Raw genomic sequence first — 19,265 nt, 5'->3', positions numbered from 1 at the left:
TTCCCTGCCCCTGCTCACTTCTTGGTTCCATCCAGGGCCCCGTGGCCACAGTCTGATGAACACCGGCCTGTGGGTGCACGGTGGGGGGGCCCCAGGCTGGCGGGAGGGGGGCAGGCCCCCACGTGCCTGACCGGGCCGCCCCCTCCCGCTGTGTTGCAGCTTCACGTGGTCGGCCGCGAGGACAGACCGCAACGTGATCTCCGTGCTGTCTGGCCAGGTGGTGGAGATGTTTGACCGGCAGTTCCAGGAGCTGTACCTCATGTCCCACGGTGTCAGCCTCAAGGGCATCCCCATGGAGAAGGAGCCGGAGCCGGAGCCCATCGTGCTGCCCTCCGTGGTACCACTGGTGCCCTCGGGCACGGTAGCCAAGAAGCTCGTCAACCCCAAGTACGCGCTGGTCAAGGCCAAGAGTGCCGACGAGATCGCCAAGACCTCCTCTGAGAAGCAGGAGGGGAAGAAGCCCCCGGGGCTGCGGGGCGCGGCGCTGGCCGAGCGGCCGGGAGACCTCGCCGAGGCGCCCCCGCCTATCCACCCTGGGCTGCTCAACCTGGAGCGGGCCAACATGTTCGAGTACCTGCCCACGTGGGTGGAGCCGGACCCGGAGCCCGGCAGTGACATCCTGGGCTACATCAATATCATTGACCCCAACATCTGGAACCCCCAGCCCAGCCAGATGAACCGCATCAAGATCCGAGACACTTCCCAAGCTGGCACCCAGCTGTGGAGGCAAAGCCAGGACTGTGGCCCCACCCCCGGGCCCGGTGCCCCCGAGGACAGGGTCCCAGCTGAGAGCGCTAAGAACGGCCTTCCCCAGGGGGACCCTGAGCCACAGCCCCCCGTGCCCAAGCCCCGGACAGTCCCTGTGGCAGAGCTGCTTGCCCAGCACGGCGGCGACGGTGTGGACTGGGCCCTGGAGGCCCCAGGGGAGGAGACGTCCCAGAATGGGACAGACCATGAGCCGCCCAGGACACCGGGCCCAGGCCATGCCCCACTCCAGCGGCAGGTGTCTGTGACCCAGGATGACCCCGACGGCCACGGAGCGGTGATCCCCAATGGGCTAGATGGGGAAGAGGAGGAAGATGATGATGACTATGTGACCCTCAGTGACCAGGACAGCCTCTCCGGCAGCTCTGGCCTTGGCCCTGGCCCCCGGCGGCCCTCGGCGGCCTCCTCTTCTGTGTCGGACGAGTACTTTGAGGTGAGGGGGCGCTCAGCCCCTCTGCAGAGGCGCCACTCGGAGCAGGTAGCCAACGGGCCAGCCCAGCCCCCCCGACGACAGCTGAGTGCCCCCCACATGACCCGCGGGACCTTTGGTGGACCCCTGGGTGGCTCGCCGTGGGCCCCAGGTCGGGAGAGAGAAGAGGCGGGTACTCCAAGGAGGATGCAGGCTCCGCACTCCACGGACAAGGAGACCCAGGTGGGTCGGGGTCCCCGCACGTGAGGGGTCCTGGGAGCCCCTCCCCCAGCCCCAAGCACCCAGTGTGGTCACCTGCTGGGGTGCCGTATCCCCAGATCAGACAGCTTTGCGCGCTATGTGCAGATGGGGAAACTGATGAGCAGAGGGAGGGGGTAGGTGGCAACCACCCAGGGCCACACGCGTGGCTGGTCCCAACCCACGCTGGGCACCCACAGCCTCAGTGCCCCACAAAGTCAACCTAAGCCAGCCACTGGGAGCCGAAAGGAAACGCACCTAACATACCCAGAGGTTTCAGACACTGGTGTTACAGCGAGTCAACTCTGCCCTGCCATAGCGGTTGACCCCCTCCCTTGTTTGCTGACCGCACCGAGATGGTTCTTTCTAGCCCTGAGGTCACACGGCAGTAAGTGGTCCTTGTCTGGACCTTATGCCAAGCCACCTCCATGTCAATCCTTTTGATTATGGCCCTGGGGAGCACTCTCCTCCCCTCTCCCCTAGGCTAGGAAACACCTCACATTCGTCCTTTGCCTCTCCTCCCGGTGAGCACTGCAGGTCAGGGACCCAGAGCCCTGGACCCCCTGCAGCCCCGGCCCAGCCCCCGGTGTCTGTCCTACCTGGAAACAGCGCACGGCTGATCATGCCTGGCATGATGATCAGGCCCATGGGCAGCATCTTGAGGTAGCTGGCCAGGATGGAGCCCGCCTTGGCGTGGTTCAGGTCCCGGGCGGACAGCGACCGCTGCACGATGACCTGGGGGCACGAGGAGGGGGTGAGTCTCAGCCCCGCTCGGGGGTGCCACTGTTCTGTATCACTGGCCTGGAGCTTTAAACCCAGGCATTTGGGGAAGCTTGTGGTCAAGTAGCAGAGGGGTGCTAGAAGCTGCCTGAGCGTGGCTCCCCATGTAGCCCGAGGCAAATCCTAACTGGGCCTCAGTTTGCAGATCTGCAGCATGGGAGGAGGGACAGACAATTGGAACCGATGGCATCTGAGATCCCTCCCAGCTCTGACATTATGAGTTTCTTTCTTTCTTTCCCTGTCTTTCTTTCTTCTTTCTTTTTCTTTCTTCTTTCCTTCCTTCCTTTTTCTTTCTTTGCTTCTTTCTTTCTTTCTTCTCTTTCTCTTTCTGTTTTCTTTCTTTCTTTCTTTCTTTCTTTCTTTCTTTCTTTCTTTCTTTCTTTCTTTCTTTCTTCTCTCTTTCTCTCTTTCTCTTTCTCTCTTTCTCTCTTTCTCCCTCCCTCCCTCCCTCTTTCTTTCTTTCTTTCTTTCTTTCCTTCCTTCCTTCCTTCCTTCCTTCCTTCCTTCCTTTCTTTCTTTCTTTCTTTTTTTCTTTCCTTTCTTTCTTTCACAGCTTTATGGATCGGGGCGCCTGAGTGGCTCAGTTGGTTAAGCGTCCAACTTTGGCTCAGGCCGTGATCTCGCGGTCCGTGAGTTCGAGCCCCGTGTCAGGCTCTGTACTGACAGCTCAGAGCCTGGAGCCTGTTTCAGATTCTGTGTCTCCCTCTCTCTGACCCTCCCCTGTTCATGCTCTGTCTCTCTCTGTCTCAAAAACAAATAAACGTTAAAAAAGTAATAATAAACAGCTTTGCAGAAGTATAATTCACATAGAGTTCAGCCACATAAACTGTACAAAACTAATACAGTTTTAGTGTGTTTGTTCACAGAGTTGTACGATCTACACATTCTAAATCGAAGTATTTTTCATTTGGTGCTCTGCAGTTTAAGTCACCAGCTGCAGTTCAGAAGTAAGAATGTGTGATTTTAACCTATTTTCCAGACATGCTGGTTGAATGGAGAGCTCCCAGCATTTATTTTCCTCTGAGACATGATAGAGCATTCGTTACAGGGTCTAGAGGGGCAACCCTGAGGTTGAAGGACAAGCTGACCTCAATCCTGCTTTGGCACCGGCTACCTCTGACTTGGGACAAGTCATGGCCTCACTTGGGGCCTCAGTTTCCCTGTCTGGACGATGAGGGGGTTTGACGCAATTCTCTGATGTCCTGTGGGTGCAAGAGCCCAGGGCTGCGCTCCTCTGTGCTCGTGGCGGGCAGCCCTGGGAGGCAGGGGTGGGGGGCAGCTGCTGTCACCCCATTCTGCAGCTGGAGAAGCTGAGGCGAGCGGCAGGGCTGGGCCCTTCCCTGCAGTGTCAGCGGGCTGCTGCGTCCCCGCGACCTCTCAGCCCAGGCTGGGCCGGCAGCTGTGACCCACTCCCCGTGCTCGGCCACTTAACCTCCCTGATCCCCTGTGCCTTCATCTCTAAAGTGGGCTACTAACACAGGGTTGCTGCAAGGACCGAGCGAGGCACCATGCAGGTGGCCCAGCTCACGCCCGGCTGGTCGCGAGTTCCCCAAGTTTAGGCTTCCCTTGGGGTGCAGCCTCGGGGTCAGCCATGGCTCAGTGCTGGCCCGGGGGCCTTTGGACCCTGGCGCCACTCTGGGAAAGTCCTGAACTGGCCTGGTTGTCTGTCTGTCTCGGCCGTGAGGTGAAGGCGAGAGAACCTTCCCGTGGGTGAAACCAGGTTACGGGTGCCGCGCACTCACACCGGGAAAAATGGCGCTCGCTGTTCTGATTAACGTAGCTGCTGCTGTCGCCTGAAAGGGACACTCCACGTGAGACAGCAGGAGCAGCAGGTGACAGAAGGTGCATCGCCACAGCAGGCAGGACCCCAGGAGGCCCCCTGGCCCGAGTGCCTCCCTGCGTTTCAGACAGGGACGCTGAGGTCAGAGAGGGGCTCCGTAGAGCTCTCTGCCCATTGGGACTTTCGCCTCCTGTCTTATTGGGTCAGTTTGTTTCTGAGTTCGAGTGTCAGTGACACGTGGGGGATGAGCCAGGAGGTAGTGAAAAGTCTAAAGAACATGAAAAGCCCTGCGGCCCCAGCACACAGAGCTGCCTTCTGGTGCTGACTAGAGTGGGCATCCTGGGGGGCTGGCCTGGCCCAGTGGCTGGGTGGAGTCAGGCAAAGCCCCTGCTTGCTGGTGAGGGTCACAGCAGAGTAGCCCCAGGCACGTGGGATCCGGTGCAAAGGTACCTATGTCGCAGGGGTTCTGGTCCCAGTCCTGGTTGTGCCCCAGGCAGACCCAGCGGGACCCGGCGTGCAGGTGCCTATATTGAGGGGTTTTGGTCCGAGGCCTGAGCGGGAGGACGCCAGGCAAGTGAGGCCGCAGCCGGGCCGTGAAGCCCCAATGTCAGCGGTGTTCGGCCTCGGCCTCCCTGTGTGACCCTCTTCTCCAGGCAGTAAGGCCCATTCGGCCCTGACCTCGAGGCCAGGCAGCGTGCTGACTCACTTGGCCTTCGTGGGAAAATCTCCTGCCCTGTGTCCCGCCCAGAGACGGCAGTGTCGGCCAGGCCCACGCTGAGTGGCGAGGAAAGGAGAGGTGCCCGAGGGGGGTGGAGGGGCATGTCTTGCAGGGAAGGCTCTCCTCATTCATCCCGTGGTGGCTGGCCGGGTCGGCCCTTGGGCCTTGCTGCCTCACTCGCGCGGTGGGGTCCTTGGGTAAGATGGGTGTCTGAGGCTTTGCTGGCACAAGACCTCTTGCTGCCTGGAACTGCCCACGGCCTTCCCGGCATTGCCCGCCTCTGCCCAGAGGGGTAGGTGGCTGGCGGAGGTGACCTGATGCGTTCACAGCCCAGGGAGGACAAGATTCAGACTCCAGAAGAAGACCCAGCCCCTGCAGTCACCAGCACTGCACCACCCGCAGCGGACGGGTGGGGAAGGCTGGGGCAGGAGCGGTAGGAACTCGCCTTACCGTAACCGTGAAAGGCGGGACCCATCGCTGTGTGACACGAGGGAAAACTGAGGCACAAAGCAGTGAGACGAACTTGTCTAGGACCGCCCGCTGGTGAGTGGCAAGGCCAAGAGGCATAAACCCAGGTGAGCCGGCTGCCGCCTGCCCCTGGCCCTTGGGGGGTCTCCTCACTGTCTCTGCTCTTTCTCTCCTAGGGCCAACAGATCCCCCATTATAGAGTCCCTGCCTCGGGGACCAGGGATAAAGATGGCTTCCTGCGGCCCGTGAGGACCTCGGGACCCCCGCGGTACCGCGCTGCGGCTGCCGATGGCACCCAGAGCTCTACCAGGAAAGCGAGCCCAGCCGTAACAAGCACGTACCCCTGGCAGGCCAAGGCTGGCCCCGTGCCCCGCACGCTGGCAGATCCCGGGACTCCAAGGCGGGCCCGAAATGCCAGCCCCCAGGCCGATGGCAGGGTCGCTGAAGAGCATCCAAGTCCTTTTGGAATCCCCTACTCCAAACTGTCCCAGTCAAAGCACCTGAAGGCCAGGACGGGCAGCGGCCAGTGGGCCTCATCTGATTCTAAACGGAGGGCCCAGGCCCCCCGGCACCACAAGGAACCCTAGCACCCTGTCCCTGGGCCTGGAGCCGTGCAGTCCGTGGCCTGTGCCCCAGCCCAGACTCACCAGGGAGGTGTTCCTGGGGCCGCGCCAGGGATCGGCAGATGGCCGCCCAGACTCTCCAGAGCCCACCCCGGAAGGCAGGAAGGTAGGGCGGGTGGCGACAGCGACACTCACCTGGTCAGTGCACCAGTACCAGGTGGCCATGATGGTCAGACCGAAGGTCATCCCAGTCCACGGGAGGTCCCCTGTGTGGGGGTCTCGGAACATGTGCATGGCGTCTGTACGGGGCAGGTGGCAGGTCGTGTTTGCGATGGTCCTGGATGGGACGGCCTGGGCGTAGGCTGCCGCCAGCTGCTCATAGCCGCCGATCTGGTCAAAGGCTGGAGGGGTCGGGGTGGGACGGGGACGGGCTGGTGGCCGATGGCCCTGACTCCGGGCCCCCACTTCCCGATGCACCAAACTTGACTTTTTCCCATCCACCTTTCCCAGTGTCTGGAGAGGCGTGGAGGGTAGAGGGTTTTCCAGAACAGGGGATTTCAAATAACTATTTTATTTGTATTTAAAAATAATACTATTAAATGAGCATTTTGCACGTGGACACCACAGTGTCCTCTTGGCCCCCGGACGCCTGTTGGCCTCGGGCAGGGGTTCTCTGCCAAGCTTCAGACTGTCGAATCAAGGAAGCAAAAGTATTTTTTCTTGGCATTGGAGGACCTTCCCGGGGAGTCTGAAAGTGTTAAAGTCCTGACCTGGGGCTCCTAAAGGATGTGATTTTGGCAGAGCTGAGGATGGCTGGCACGTAGCACTGAGAACAGAAACAAGTCCCAGAAGGGACAAGGGCATGACCAAAGCCACATGGCCCACCGGCCGGGGCTCGAGCCAGAAGTCTTTCCTCTCGAGGCCAGAGCACATTCACTCCCTCACTGTTCCTGTCTACCTCAGAGTCAGGGCCCTGTGTGGCCAAACCCTGGCCCATCTGCGGCTTTTGCTGTGTCTGTAACCACCCCTCCCGTCCAGGCTGGGCCCGGCTGCCTGGGTCCCTCTCCTGCAGTGGGGTCTCCCCCCTGGTCTGAAAGCAAGCAGGTACACAAAGTCTGGATACAGGAAGATCCCTAGTCTTACTTGCAAGCCCCTCTCCCCTGCCTTTCCCAAGCAGGAAGCCTGCTCCCGGACTCTGGGCCCCCAGCCTCATTGCCGCCTGGAGCCCAGGCCGGGCCGGGTACTCAGAGCAAACGTACAAACACCATACAAAGATCGGAAATTACCAGGCTAGAGGATCCTACAGTCTGAGTCTGGAGGAGGCTTTAAAGGCCTCTGTTCACCCTCTGTGGGATCCTCCTGGCTCTGGTTGCATACTTCCCAGGACGGGGAGTTCACTACCTATTTATTGAGGGAGCCCTCTGAGCTTCCTCCGGGTTCCCTGACCAGTATCACCGAGCTGTCTAAACCCTCTTCTCTCCTCCCCTGCCATCGGCCAGCAACCCGTAGCAGCACTTTTTGGGATTATGCACATGATTTTAAACAGTTGGAGCCCATCAATGCCCTGGCAGTGTTCGTGGAGTCCTGATTGTGTGCGCACCTGCCCTCGGCCCTAGGTCACCATCTAGTCCTGAGCCAGGGCAGGTGCCGTGGCCCTGCGTTCTTGAGTCCCCTCCACACCAGACCGGAGCCGGCCCGGAGCTGGTGACAAATGGCAGCTGGGCGACAGGTGGGAAAGGAACACACAGCCTCTGTCACCCAGGGGAGGCTGACGGGCTGACCGCCTCATGGCTCGACCTTGTGAGTCCACCACCCCCTCCTCCCCGCCCGGTGCTGGCCCCTGGGTCCTAACAGGGCGGACCCCCAAAAGCGCTGGCTGCGGGGGGCTACCCCTCACCTTTGACGGTCAGAATGACGGCCCCCACCACCATGATGAGCGTTTGCAGGGCGTCCGTGTAGATCACAGCAGCCAAACCCCCTGTGGGTAGAAAAAAGGGAGCTGGAGAAAGCTGTGCCCCGAGGGAGGAGGGACGGCTGTTCCACGTACGTGTCGCCTGCCCTCTCACAGGTGGGTGAGCTGTGGACCGCTCAGCTGGGCCGGCGGAGCCCGATTCAAATCTCCGCCGGCCAGGCTGTGCGGGGAGGTGGCCCCCCGGCTCCCGCCCACCTCTCAGGCCCCTGCACACCTCTGCCCGGCCACGTGGACACCCGGGCTGGCGGTCAGGTCCTCTGTCCGCGGGCCCCCGCCCGACCCCCGCGAGGGCGCCGTACCTGCGATGGTGTACAGGGCCGTGATGGCGAGCATGAGGGTGGTGGAGAGGTAGAAGTTCCAGCCCAGACAGATGTGCACAAAGAGGGCCCCTGCGTACAGGTCGATCTGCGGGAGGGGAGAGGAAGTTGTGCGGAGGCCCGAGGTGACCGCAGGACTCAGGGCACCGCTCACTCGACGTGCGGCCTCAGTGCCCCGTGGACACGGAGGGAGAGACGCCCCGCGCACACACCCACCGGCGCTGCTGGGAGGGCGGGAGGGGGTCGTGGCCGTGGACGAGCGGTTGTGCAGGGGATGCTGCTGATTTAATAAAGTCCCGAGTGGCCGATGTCCACCAAGGAGCAGTGTTGTTATTGAGTCTGGCCCCTGCCTGGAGATGTAAAGCAGGAGCCCTGTGTCCTTGGTTCCCAGGGGTCCATGACAAGGAGGAGTCCAGGAGGGCTTCCTGAAGGAGGCCCGAGAAGCCTTACGGGCCTGAAGACACAGATCTGCAGCCTAGGGCTCCAGGCCCATATCCATTTGGGTGCGGCCCCTGTTCTCTGCTCCCCATTAGACAGGTGGCCCTGAAAAACGACCAGACGTGTTCTGGGGGCAGGCCGGGGGGGGCAGGGGGGCAGTCTTGCTCACTGCCCTCCGGTGGGGTTGGAACTGAAGCCAGGACCGTGTCTCGGGCCAAGGCTGGTCCCCAGAGGCTGCACTGCATACAGACGCTGCCATCCCGGACCCTGGGGCAGCCTATGGGGCTGGAGTCCTAGTCCTGGGGTGAGCCTCACACCCCTAATTCTACCCCCACCCCCATACTGTACTGGGAGCCCAGGGAAGGAGGGCAGGACTGTCCTGTGAGCTCAAGGGGGCTCCACCCTGACAGGATTCCAAATGTTCCATTCTGGGCTTGCTCAGTTCGGGGGAGATGACCTGAAATACAACGTTTGGGGCCAACAGGCTCCCGAGAAGGCTGAGCGAGGCTGCGTGGGACCAGGGGGCACGGGGCCCCTTCGAACTACTGCAGTGCCTGGCCCGACATCCAGCTGACCAGCACGGCCCGGTCGGTCTTGTGGACCCCCGGTTCCCCCAGGCTCCAAGCCCTAAGGACACAGAGCCCCGGCCGAGCCCGGGTGTCACTCCAGAGCCTGTGTTCCCTGTCCCTCTCCCTCCAGGCCCCTCCTTTACCCTCCCTTGGAGAGACCAGCCAGTGTGGACTCTGACAAGGTGCTTTGAGGAGATCGGCAGCCCCTCACTCTGGTCCCTGGCTTTGGTGGTGTGTGAGTGTGTGTGTGTGTGTGTGTGTGTGTGTGTGTGCATTCGTACGTGTGTCTACTCCAGCTCAAGGAGAGAAGCCCAGGGTTGTGAATATCAGAGCAGGAAGGACTCTTCAAGCCCCCTCCCCCATCAGACCGGAGGAGACACAAGCCTGGGGAGGGGACGGACTTCCCCGAGGTCAGGCTCCAACAGGTATCAGAGATTGGAGTTGCCGGGTGAATGGGGAGCAAGAGGTCTCTAGAAAGCAGCAGCCCCTTCCTCCCGCCTGCTCATCCTCCTGCCACCCAAGACCCCTCTCCGCACCCAGGCCGCCCTCAGAGCGGAGCCCTGATCTGTGTGGCTGGCCTTCAGGCCCCGGCCACTCATCTCTAAGCCCAGGTGACTCTGGCCACACCAGACTGGCCACCATTCCAGGCCCAGCACTTCACGGCCTCCAGGCCTCGGTTGGCCAGGTCCCTGTGCCTTGGGGCTGCCCAGTCCGCAGGCTCCGTCTTCCAGAACTATCTTCTCCGATGCCCTGCTCCCCTAACCTCTACTCCTCAGGGACTCCTGTCTGGGGCGGTGGGCCGCGAGGAGCCATGAGGACTTGGACAGTGTCAGGAGCAGTACAGGCCAAAGTGTGGAGGTAGGACTCAGCCGCTGTCCTCACTCCAGGACCCTGCACGGCATCCAGCAACAGCCTGTGCCGCAGCGAATATGAGATTGCCTACAGGCTCCTGGGGAGTCCCCGCCGACCAGGAACTTTAGACGGCACCCAGCCCGACTGGACCTCCCCTTCTGCAGCCCGAGCCCAGTCTCTTGGGGGCCCAGGAGAGCTGCGGCCTCGTATGAAGCTAAGAGCCCTAAACTGTGTCCCTGATCACACGGCTTTGTGGAGGTCATGCCGCCTCCTGGGCCTTGGTGGCTCTTATCTGGAAAATGGGTAAGCAGATATGGAGACGGGCACAGGGGCAGGCCCAGCCTCCTCCATCCCTCTACAGAGCCCTGCCCTCAGCGGAGGCTGGCGGAAGGGGGGAGCGGGACCTCCAGGGGTGGCCCGTCTCCATCGAGGCCACCACTGTCCCTTCAGGGCTCCAGAAACTTCTCACCTTTGCCACACCCCCTGCACCTGACCCACCGGCCACTGCTGTTGATTCTGTTTCCAAACTACTCCCATGTCTACCCTCTGGCCCATCCCTTGGGAAGCCCCTCCCCACCTCCTCCTGCACTCAGCTCGTTCAGAGGAACATCAAGTTATCTGCATTTCCACCGCGCATGGAATAAACTCCAGCTAGCCAGGCCCAGAGGTCCAGGCGTCGTCCACCAGGCCCCTTCTGTCCCCTTCAGCGCTCACCCCTCCCCGAGCTCCACGGCTCCCTGCGCTCCAGCCTCGCCCCTTCCCTCAGCTGCCGCAAGCCTGGCCTTTCCCGCAGAGACCACTCTCTCCAAAGGGAGCCCGCTCTCATCCTTGTAGATTTCAGCCTCGCCTTTGCTTCTTTCATCGAGGTTTTAACTGTTAACGATTGTATTCGTCTGTTTACTTATCTGCCTGGAACACTGAGCTCCCAGAAAGCAGGGAATGTGTTTATCATCCAGTGCTCAGCCAGGGCACACATTATGTATGTCAGGGGTTGGCACACCAGAGACCACAGACCAGATCCAGTCCACACACCTTGGTGTGGGGTTTCTCCCCCCAGCAGCAAACCTGAGCGGCTCGTGTGTGTCCTGAAAAGCCAAAACTACTTACTTTCCAGCCCGCCGCAGACAAACTTAGCTGGCCCCTGGCGTGTATTTTTTTCATTCAGTCCTATGAGCTATGCCAGGCATGTAGCACTGGGGGCGCATCCATGAACAGAGAGAAGAAATGAGGGAGGCAGGCAGTAGACATTCTAAGTGAATCATGCAGACTGTCTTCAGGCCAGAAGATAGTCCGTGTACGGAGAAGAGGGAGAGCGGGGAAGGGGCAGGCCTCACTGAGAAGGTGAAATTTGGAAGACTTGACACAGGTGAGGACGTGAGCCATGTGGATATCCAGGGGAAGAAGGTTCCAGGCAGAGAACACAAGGGCAAAGGCCCTGAGGCAGGGCCACGTCTGGTGTGTTCATGGATGTGCAAGGAAGCCAGTGTGGCTGCAATGATGTGTGTGACAGAAGAGGGACAGGTGAGGTTAGCAGGGTAGCAGGGGCCCCTTCTTGGAGGATCTTGTAGGCCATGGTTGGCCTTTGCTCCAAGTGGCCTAGGGTATTGTGCCCCATTTCTCTATTTTCCAGAGGTTAAATGACTAGCCCAGGGCCACGCAGTGATGGGCCTCAGTGGCCCCCGACCCCATCTGAGGGTCGGGGTGGTGATCCCCGCACCCTGCCATCGAATGTTCTCTGCACACCAGCATCCCCACCCGAGGGATGACAGCAGGTGAGCCCTGCGGTCTCTGTCAGGACAGGCTGCAGCTGGGGTGGGTGCCGAACGCACAGACACCCGGGGCATTCACGGGGCTCCGCCCAGTGAGGTCAGGGCCTCGGGGCCAGCTGGGCGCATGCACTTCAAACAGTTTCGGCCCAAAGCCATCAGCCAAGGCGTCCCCGGTCCTGCCCAAACCAAGCCGGGCAGTTAGCGTTCCTCCCGCTTCCCTCTCGGCCTCGTCCGGAAGCCCAGCATTGGCGTTGGAGCCCCAGCCTTGACGTCAGTGGGTTGCTTTCCATTTTATAGGAGGGTAAGTCCACTCATCTCCCTTCACAGTGTGGAGTTTGAAGTGCCAAGTCCTGGCTGCCTTGGTGCAGCAGAGCAGCGGCCGGGGGCCCCCCCGGGGACTGGGAGGCTGGGAGACAGAGGCCTGGGTTCTTTGGTCTCCGCCTGACTCACCATGACCTTGAGCTAGTCACCGTCACTCTCTGGGCCTCAATGGCCTCATCTGCACACAGGGGTTGCAGGATGAGATTGTCTGTAAGGACCTTCCCTCTGAACCCTCCTTCCTTCTGGAATCCCACGCAAGCCACCCCGACATTTGAGGTGCGCTTTCTGCCCTTACCCTTCCAGGGGGACCGGGTCCAGGCTCCCAAGGGAAAAGAGGCCCGGGGTGCCCACTAGGGAGGCACCCCAATACCAGGAGGCCGCCGCCAGGGGTCAGCTTCTCGAAGGAGTTGACCGGCCACGGGATGGGCTCCCTGTGGCCGCTGAACCGCCGGAGACCATGAAGGCTCTCAGCGCCCCCTAGTGGGCAGTCCTGGTTCACCTCCGCGCTGGCCCAGGGAAGCCATCCAGGCTGACCCCCAGGCTCCCACCAGTGACCTCTCATAGCGAGAACCCCGAACGCCCTCATATCTGGACCCAGGGCAAAGCAGAAGTCAGAAGGCCTGCTTTCTTCCCCCAACCATGCCAGCTGCCCAATCCGCCTTCTGGAAGCCCTCGTCAAGCTATCCCAGACTCAACTGTGTGGGCAAATCATTGTCCCTCTCTGGGCCTCAGTTCCCCCAGCTGTTGAACAAGAGACAGATGAGAGGATGTCAGGTGTGTCTGAGGGGCCCTCAGAACAGGGATGATTCCAGGCGATGCTGGCGGGATGCTGGGAGTTGGGGGGGGGTGGGGGGGCAGCTCACCGATATCTTGGTGAAGACGGACAGCAGCAGAGACAGGATAGACAGGTACATGCAAATCCGCTGGCCTCCGTAGCGCTTCTGAATGTATTCAGGCATGGTGACGATCTGGGGAGGCACAGGGGGAGCAGGAACTAAGCACTCCCCCGAGATCACACCCAGCTGTCAGGGCCCAGAGCTTCTCAAGGGCAAGGCCAGACCCACATACTCATTACCATCCCACAACCGGGGACGGTGACTAGGGACAGAGGCACAGGTCTGAAGGCTGTGGTGACAAATCCGGATGAGCTACCGACGCGACTCGATGGGGAAGGACTGGGAGAGGTCCAGTGGCTGCCCAGTGGGGCTGAAGGAGTGGGCGGAGTCAGGGACGGTGTCGCCCAGGTGTGTGCTTGGGTGGAGGGAGCATCACCCCCCAGATGCAGCGAGCAGGGGCCGTGGAACCAGCAGACACGGCTCCCAGGCTGAGGGCCTCGGGGACGTGTCTTCATAGTTGACAGGAACGTTAGGTGGCCTAGGAAGAAACCCTGGCAGCCCTGGGAGCGGTGGGCTGGCTCTACCACATGAAGCCGGGGTTCCCGTTCATCAGCATCACCAAGCCAGGGGAGCACGGCCCCGACGCAGGTGAGGCCACCCTGAGTCCCCGGGAGTAGACTCACCTCCGAGGAGATGTAGATGGGCACGAACACCCACGCCAGGGCCAGCAGCACATACGTGGCCTGAGGGGGACAGGGACAGAGTGAGGACGGCAGTCCCCAGCTCCCACAGACCCTGCATCCGGGCCCAGCGGACTGGAGACCTGACCCGCCAGAGAACCTGAAGAGGGGAAGAATTTGCCTCTTCCTCCCTCTGTGGCCAAGGCTAAGCTCCCTGTCCAGCACTCTGGCATTCTGAAGGCCATCCATCCCCGGGAACAACTCCCGTCTAGACACTGGCTGCCCTGAGCGGCCAAGGGCAGACCCCACTGGAGCCCTATCAAGGTCTCTGCGCCTTTCAAGGTCTCTGCACCCTCCCGCAGCTGCGTCCACCCCTGCCTGCTTACATTCCACTCGAAGCCAGCCACGGCCAGGCCCCCGGCCGCACCCGAGCCCGCCAGTCCAATAAAGAGGCCCGAGCCCTCGCTGCTGGCAAAGAGAGAGGCTCCAATCTGGAGGACAGAGGGGAAAAAGAATCAGCAGAGGCAGCCGCCCCCACCAGACGCCAAAGCCAATTCCCGGCACCCCATCCCGACGCTCCCAGCTTGGGGGCCCCTTGCCAGCCTCAACCTGCCCCATCGCTGGGCCCCCCCACCCACCCCGGGCGGTGACCTTGGGTGAGGAAGACACACAAAGTGACCGCAGGGATGAGCCCCTAGGCAGCACCTGCATCCGGGATCAGATGCGGGGCAGGGGGAGAGAACACTCACCGGCCACCAGGTCATGTCCCGGCCCGCCAGGAAGTAGCCTCTCACCGTGTTCCTGCTGGCCCGGCATGAAGACTGCAAGGACAGAGGCAGAAAGGAGCTCAGCAGGTGCTCGAACAAAACTCGTGCCTCAATGTTCACAGCAGCCAAAAGGTGGAAACAACCCAGACGCTCAACGACTGATTAACACAACGTGGTCTATCCGTACGACGGAATAATACCCAACCCTCGGAAGGCATGAAGTTCTGACACCTGCTACAGCACGATGGCCCTCGAGAACATTCTGCTAAGTAAAAGGAGTCAGACGCAAAAGGCCACACATTGTACGATTCCGTCTACATGAAATGTCCAGGACAGGTGGATCCACGGAGGCAGGAAGTAGATTAGTGGTTTCCAGGGGCCGAGGAGAGAGGGCAAGGGGCAATGATTGCTAATAGGTATGGGGTTTCCTTTCGGGGTGATGAAAAAGTTTCGGAAGCAGATACAGGTAATGGTTGTAAACCAGAGTGAATGCACTAGATACCTCTGAATTATACAGTTTAAAATGGTTTCAAGGGGCGCCTGGGTGGCGCAGTCGGTTAAGCGTCCGACTTCAGCCAGGTCACGATCTCGCGGTCCGTGAGTTCGAGCCCCGCGTCAGGCTCTGGGCTGATGGCTCGGAGCCTGGAGCCTGTTTCCGATTCTGTGTCTCCCTCTCTCTCTGCCCCTCCCCCGTTCATGCTCTGTCTCTCTGTCCCAAAAATAAATAAACGTTAAAAAAAAAAAAAATGGTTTCAATGGTGAGTTTCATGTGATGTGAAATTACATCAATAAAACAGAAAGGACAGAGGGAACCAGAATCTTGTCCACAGCCTTCCACCCCAGCTCCTGGGCCCCGTGGTCCCGTTCCTTCCCTTCACTCATTTCCAGCCTGCTCTGGACCATGGCCCAAGCCCCCGGTGGCTCCCCGCTGGCCCCCCACTGGGGGAGGGATGGACACACCAGGGAGCTGGGGGCCATGAGCACGGCTGACTGTCGCCGTTGACTAAGACGCCCTGGGCTGGGCCAACACGGGATCCTCCACACTTCTTATCCCAGACCCGGCCAAACTGCCTCAGGGCAGTTACTGTAGCCTTACAGGTCAAAGTCTAAGTTTTGATCATTCCACAGTGCGTAACTAAACTGAGATTTTTTTTTTTAAGATTTTTTTTTTTTAAGTAATCTCTACACCCAATGTGGGGTTCGAACTTACAAACCCAAGATCAAGCGTTGCATGCTCTACTGACTGAGACAGCCAGGTGCCCTGAAGCTGAGATTTTTGCCTCTTGATGAGGACTTTGAGCTAAGGATTTTGAGAGGCTTTTGGCCTTGATTTCTAACTTCTAGTATTCTAATCTCTGATACATTTCGAAGAATTATCACTCAAGTATTCTTTTTTTTTTTTTAATTTTTTTTTTTTAACATTTATTTATTTTTGAGACAGAGAGAGACAGAGCATGAACGGGGGAGGGGCAGAGAGAGAGGGAGACACAGAATCGGAAGCAGGCTCCAGGCTCTGAGCCATCAGCCCAGAGCCTGACGCGGGGCTCGAACTCACGGACCGTGAGATCGTGACCTGAGCCGAAGTCGGACGCTCAACCGACTGAGCCACCCAGGCGCCCCTCACTCAAGTATTCTTGCATACCTTTTGTGTTGGTGGGAGTATAGAGTTTTGTGCTCCATAATGTAATTAAAAATCTGAAATCAGAATGCCTGGGAGCAAATCCTGGCCGCTCTGCTTCCTGTGTATGACCTTGGGCAAATTACTTCACCTCTGTGCCTCAGTTTCCTCATCTGTCATGCGGGCCTTCCCTTGCAGGGCTTCTGTGAGGTTTAACGAGTTAATACATGTGACACTCTAACAACAGTGCCTGGTACCTAGTAAGTAAGCCCAATAAAGGTCAGTGATTATATGGGTTTTTCAAGCCCTCAGTGCTATCTGGACAGGAGAAAGTGAATAGACGTGAACTTGAGGACAGAAGAAATTTGAAAAGAGGGACCCTGGAGGTATATTTAGGTATATATTTTGCATTCCTTTCTCCCAACATATATATCCTAACCTAAGACTGGATCACAAAGTATCGATCAATATACAGGCCTCTTTCTACCTGACTTTAATTGCCGCCCCCCTCCTCCCACCAGATTCAAGATGATTCACCTGAATTGTCTGCATCGGACATTCAAAGCTTTGGATACGTCTCCTGCTTGCCTCTCTCCCACCCCATCTTCCATCACTTTCTGTGAGCTGTGACCCAGCCATATTGAATACAGTAGTATCTGAAGACTCTCACGGTCTTGGCCAGGATGGCCACATCCAGCTTTGTGGGCTGTGCACTGTGCAACTTCCACAGCAGCTCTGTTCTTAGCCCGGGATTTTTCCAAACATGTTCTTTCATCTTTCAGGGATGTGGTAGGCCTGGCCAATTGCCTCCTTCTTGCCCCTTCCCTTCCTAAAGGGGTCTCATTTTTCCTAGCAATTGGCCTGAGTGGCCCCGGGCCCAGTCTCCAATTCCAGGAGTCCTGAGTCATCTAAGCCACGGAGACTATCACATTCCTTAGCTGCCGCACCTGGTTCAGGACAGTTGTGGACTTACGCTGGGATTGCTCCTGGCCTCCTGGGAGGCGGAGGAAGAAGCCGGGACTCTGAGGGTGCTGGCAGCCATGTTCACCTAGTTAATATTCACCGAGTGCCCCTCTGTGGCAGAGTTGGTCCCAAGTGCTTTACCTTTATGAGGTGTTTAGTCTTTTTTTTATATATAATTTTATTTTAAAAAAATTCTTTGGGGCGCCTGGGTGGCTCAGTCGGTTAAGCGTCCGACTTCAGCTCAGGTCACGATCTCGCGGTCCGTGAGTTCGAGCCCCGCGTCGGGCTCTGGGCTGATGGCTCAGAGCCTGGAGCCTGCCTCCGATTCTGTGTCTCCCTCTCTCTCTGCCCCTCCCCCGTTCATGCTCTGTCTCTCTCTGTCTCAAAAATAAATAAACGTTAAAAAAAATTTTTTTAATTAAAACAAAATTTTTTAAGTTTTTAATTTAATTAATTTATTTTTTAACATTTATTCATTTTTGAGAGACAGAGAGACAGATCGTGAGCAGGGGAGGGGCAGAGAGAGAGAGACACAGAAGCCAAAGCAGGCTCCAGGCTCCGAGCTGTCAGCACAGAGCCCTATGTGGGGCTCAAACCCACGAACTGTGAGATCAGGACCTGAGCCAAAGTCAGACGCTTAACTGACTGAGCCACCCAAGTGTCCCTAAAAAATTTTTTTAATGTTTATTTTTGAGAGAGAGAGAGACAGAGAGAGAGAACGGGGAAGTGACAGAGAGAGGGGGAGACACAGATGCAGAATCCGAAGGAGGCTCCAGGCTCTGAGCTGTCAGCACAGAGCCTGACATGGGGCTCGAACCCACGAACCATGAGATCATGACCTGAGCCAAAAATCAAGAGACAAACACTTAACCGACTGAGCCACCCAGGTGCCCCGAGGTGTTGAGTCTCTGCAGCAGCCCCATGAAGTACGTACTGTGACCATATTCCTATTACCAATGAGAAAGTCAAGGCTTTCACAGACGAAAGTGGCTAGTAAGTGATGGAGTCAGGATTTGAACCCAGGCTAACCAGACAGGCTGGGCATCTCACCTCTGTGAGGGAAACTGGACTCAGGACAATGCCACACATGCGTGAGAAAATCAAAGTGAAGTGCAGCGACAGCCTTGATGATTCTCTGGAAACCCCTGGGTCCTACCGTACCTGAAGCCTTCACTATTGCTGGACTTTTCAGAATGGACGTCATTATATTTCCTTCACTGTTCAAGCTCATCTGATACAGGTTTTCGGTCCCTTACTCACAGACACCCTAAGAGATGCAAAAGCTCAGCCCAAGGTCGCTTGTAACGCCTCCTTAAAGGCCCTCCCCTGGGTTCTCCTGACCCCACTGTCAGCACCTTTGCAGGTGCACCTGCCCAGCCCAGCCCAGCTTGTTCCGTCTGCTTTTGGGTGATGAACGCCTACATCTGACCCCTGTGGGCTCCGGCTCCAGGGTGTACTCCTTGAGTGGCTCTGTTCTTTTCTGCCTGTGCTCATAGCCCTGTGGCCTTGGAGGGGCAGGGTGGAGCTCCCACAGCCCCGCTGCACACAGCACCAGCCTTCAGGGGAAGGCTGAGCTGGGAGGGGGTGAGTCCTGGGCGGCAAGGCTGATGGGCCGTGTCACCGGGTAGCAAAGGGCCTGGCCTCAGATACCCAAAACGTTTTCTTACGTGTGCACTTCCAAGTAAATCCTCCCACCCACACTGGCTGGGGAGGCCTTCTCTCCCTCCTCTTCCCTCTCTCTCCCCTCCTCTTCCCTCTTTAGGTCTTGCTGAGCTCTGGCCCTCTGGCTTAAATCAGCGGCCAGGGAAGACAAGATAGGGATACTCATTCTCCCCCAGTAGATAAAGACCATGTGTCAGCACTCAGGGCTGCCGGCCCGGGCACTGCTGGGGACAAGGAGGACGAGCCTGACTTCTGCAAACCCACAGCTGGTTTCTGTGTTCACGTCCTCACCAGAAAGGCCTCCAAGGTCAGCATTATGAGTACACAGGAGGGACCCCTCCCCTATGTGCCGGGACCTGGGGTTCGCTGGGGAAGTCCCAGACCCCAGAGCGCTGGGGTTCATCTGTAAATGGGGCTGGCCTTTGCCCCGGGGCTGCGGGGACCAGGTGCCGAGCACAGCGCCTGCCTAGCAGGACCCTCACCACCACTGGAGTCTGTGATGGCCTGAATCACTTCTCTTTCCTGTAGAAAGTGAGAGAAACTCGCTTAGGAACTAGGCTAGGCTGGTGGACAGGGAGCTTCTTTTTTTTTAAGGTTTTATTTTTATTTTTGAGAGACAGTGCAAGCAGGGGAGGATGAGAGTGGGGGGCGGGGGGAGACAGAGGATCCAAAGGAGGCTCTGTGATGACGGCAGCGAGCCGGATGCAGGGCTTGAAGTCAGCAAGTGGGAGATCGCGACCTGAGCTGAAGTGGGACGCTC

At 58.7% G+C, this 19,265-nt stretch overlaps 2 protein-coding genes across 2 annotated transcripts in view; one reads left to right on the top strand and one right to left on the bottom strand.

Moving 5' to 3' along the window:
* Nucleotides 1–6,144, top strand: part of FAM83G (family with sequence similarity 83 member G) — a 28,181-nt gene extending 22,037 nt beyond the window's left edge. Inside the window, exons 5-6 of the mRNA XM_047089654.1 lie at nucleotides 160–1,417; nucleotides 5,355–6,144. Of these exons, the coding sequence (XP_046945610.1) occupies nucleotides 160–1,417; nucleotides 5,355–5,765 (1,669 nt within the window). The 3' untranslated portion in view covers nucleotides 5,766–6,144. The remainder of the gene's footprint in view (nucleotides 1–159; nucleotides 1,418–5,354) is intronic.
* Nucleotides 1–19,265, bottom strand: part of SLC5A10 (solute carrier family 5 member 10) — a 58,356-nt gene that overhangs the window by 38,550 nt on the left and 541 nt on the right. The window contains exons 2-9 of the mRNA XM_047089655.1: nucleotides 14,245–14,316; nucleotides 13,882–13,986; nucleotides 13,499–13,558; nucleotides 12,843–12,947; nucleotides 8,013–8,118; nucleotides 7,639–7,719; nucleotides 5,937–6,142; nucleotides 2,032–2,167 (exon numbers count right to left, since the gene is read on the bottom strand). Coding sequence (XP_046945611.1) covers nucleotides 2,032–2,167; nucleotides 5,937–6,142; nucleotides 7,639–7,719; nucleotides 8,013–8,118; nucleotides 12,843–12,947; nucleotides 13,499–13,558; nucleotides 13,882–13,986; nucleotides 14,245–14,316 — 871 coding nt within the window. The remainder of the gene's footprint in view (nucleotides 1–2,031; nucleotides 2,168–5,936; nucleotides 6,143–7,638; nucleotides 7,720–8,012; nucleotides 8,119–12,842; nucleotides 12,948–13,498; nucleotides 13,559–13,881; nucleotides 13,987–14,244; nucleotides 14,317–19,265) is intronic.

The sequence above is a fragment of the Lynx rufus genome, unplaced genomic scaffold (genome assembly GCF_022079265.1).
Source record: "Lynx rufus isolate CCGP_SWC_20201006 ecotype Redwood Valley unplaced genomic scaffold, mLynRuf1.p SCAF_28, whole genome shotgun sequence".
Classification (NCBI taxonomy): domain Eukaryota; kingdom Metazoa; phylum Chordata; class Mammalia; order Carnivora; family Felidae; genus Lynx; species Lynx rufus.
This window is presented reverse-complemented; position numbering and strand designations above follow the sequence as displayed.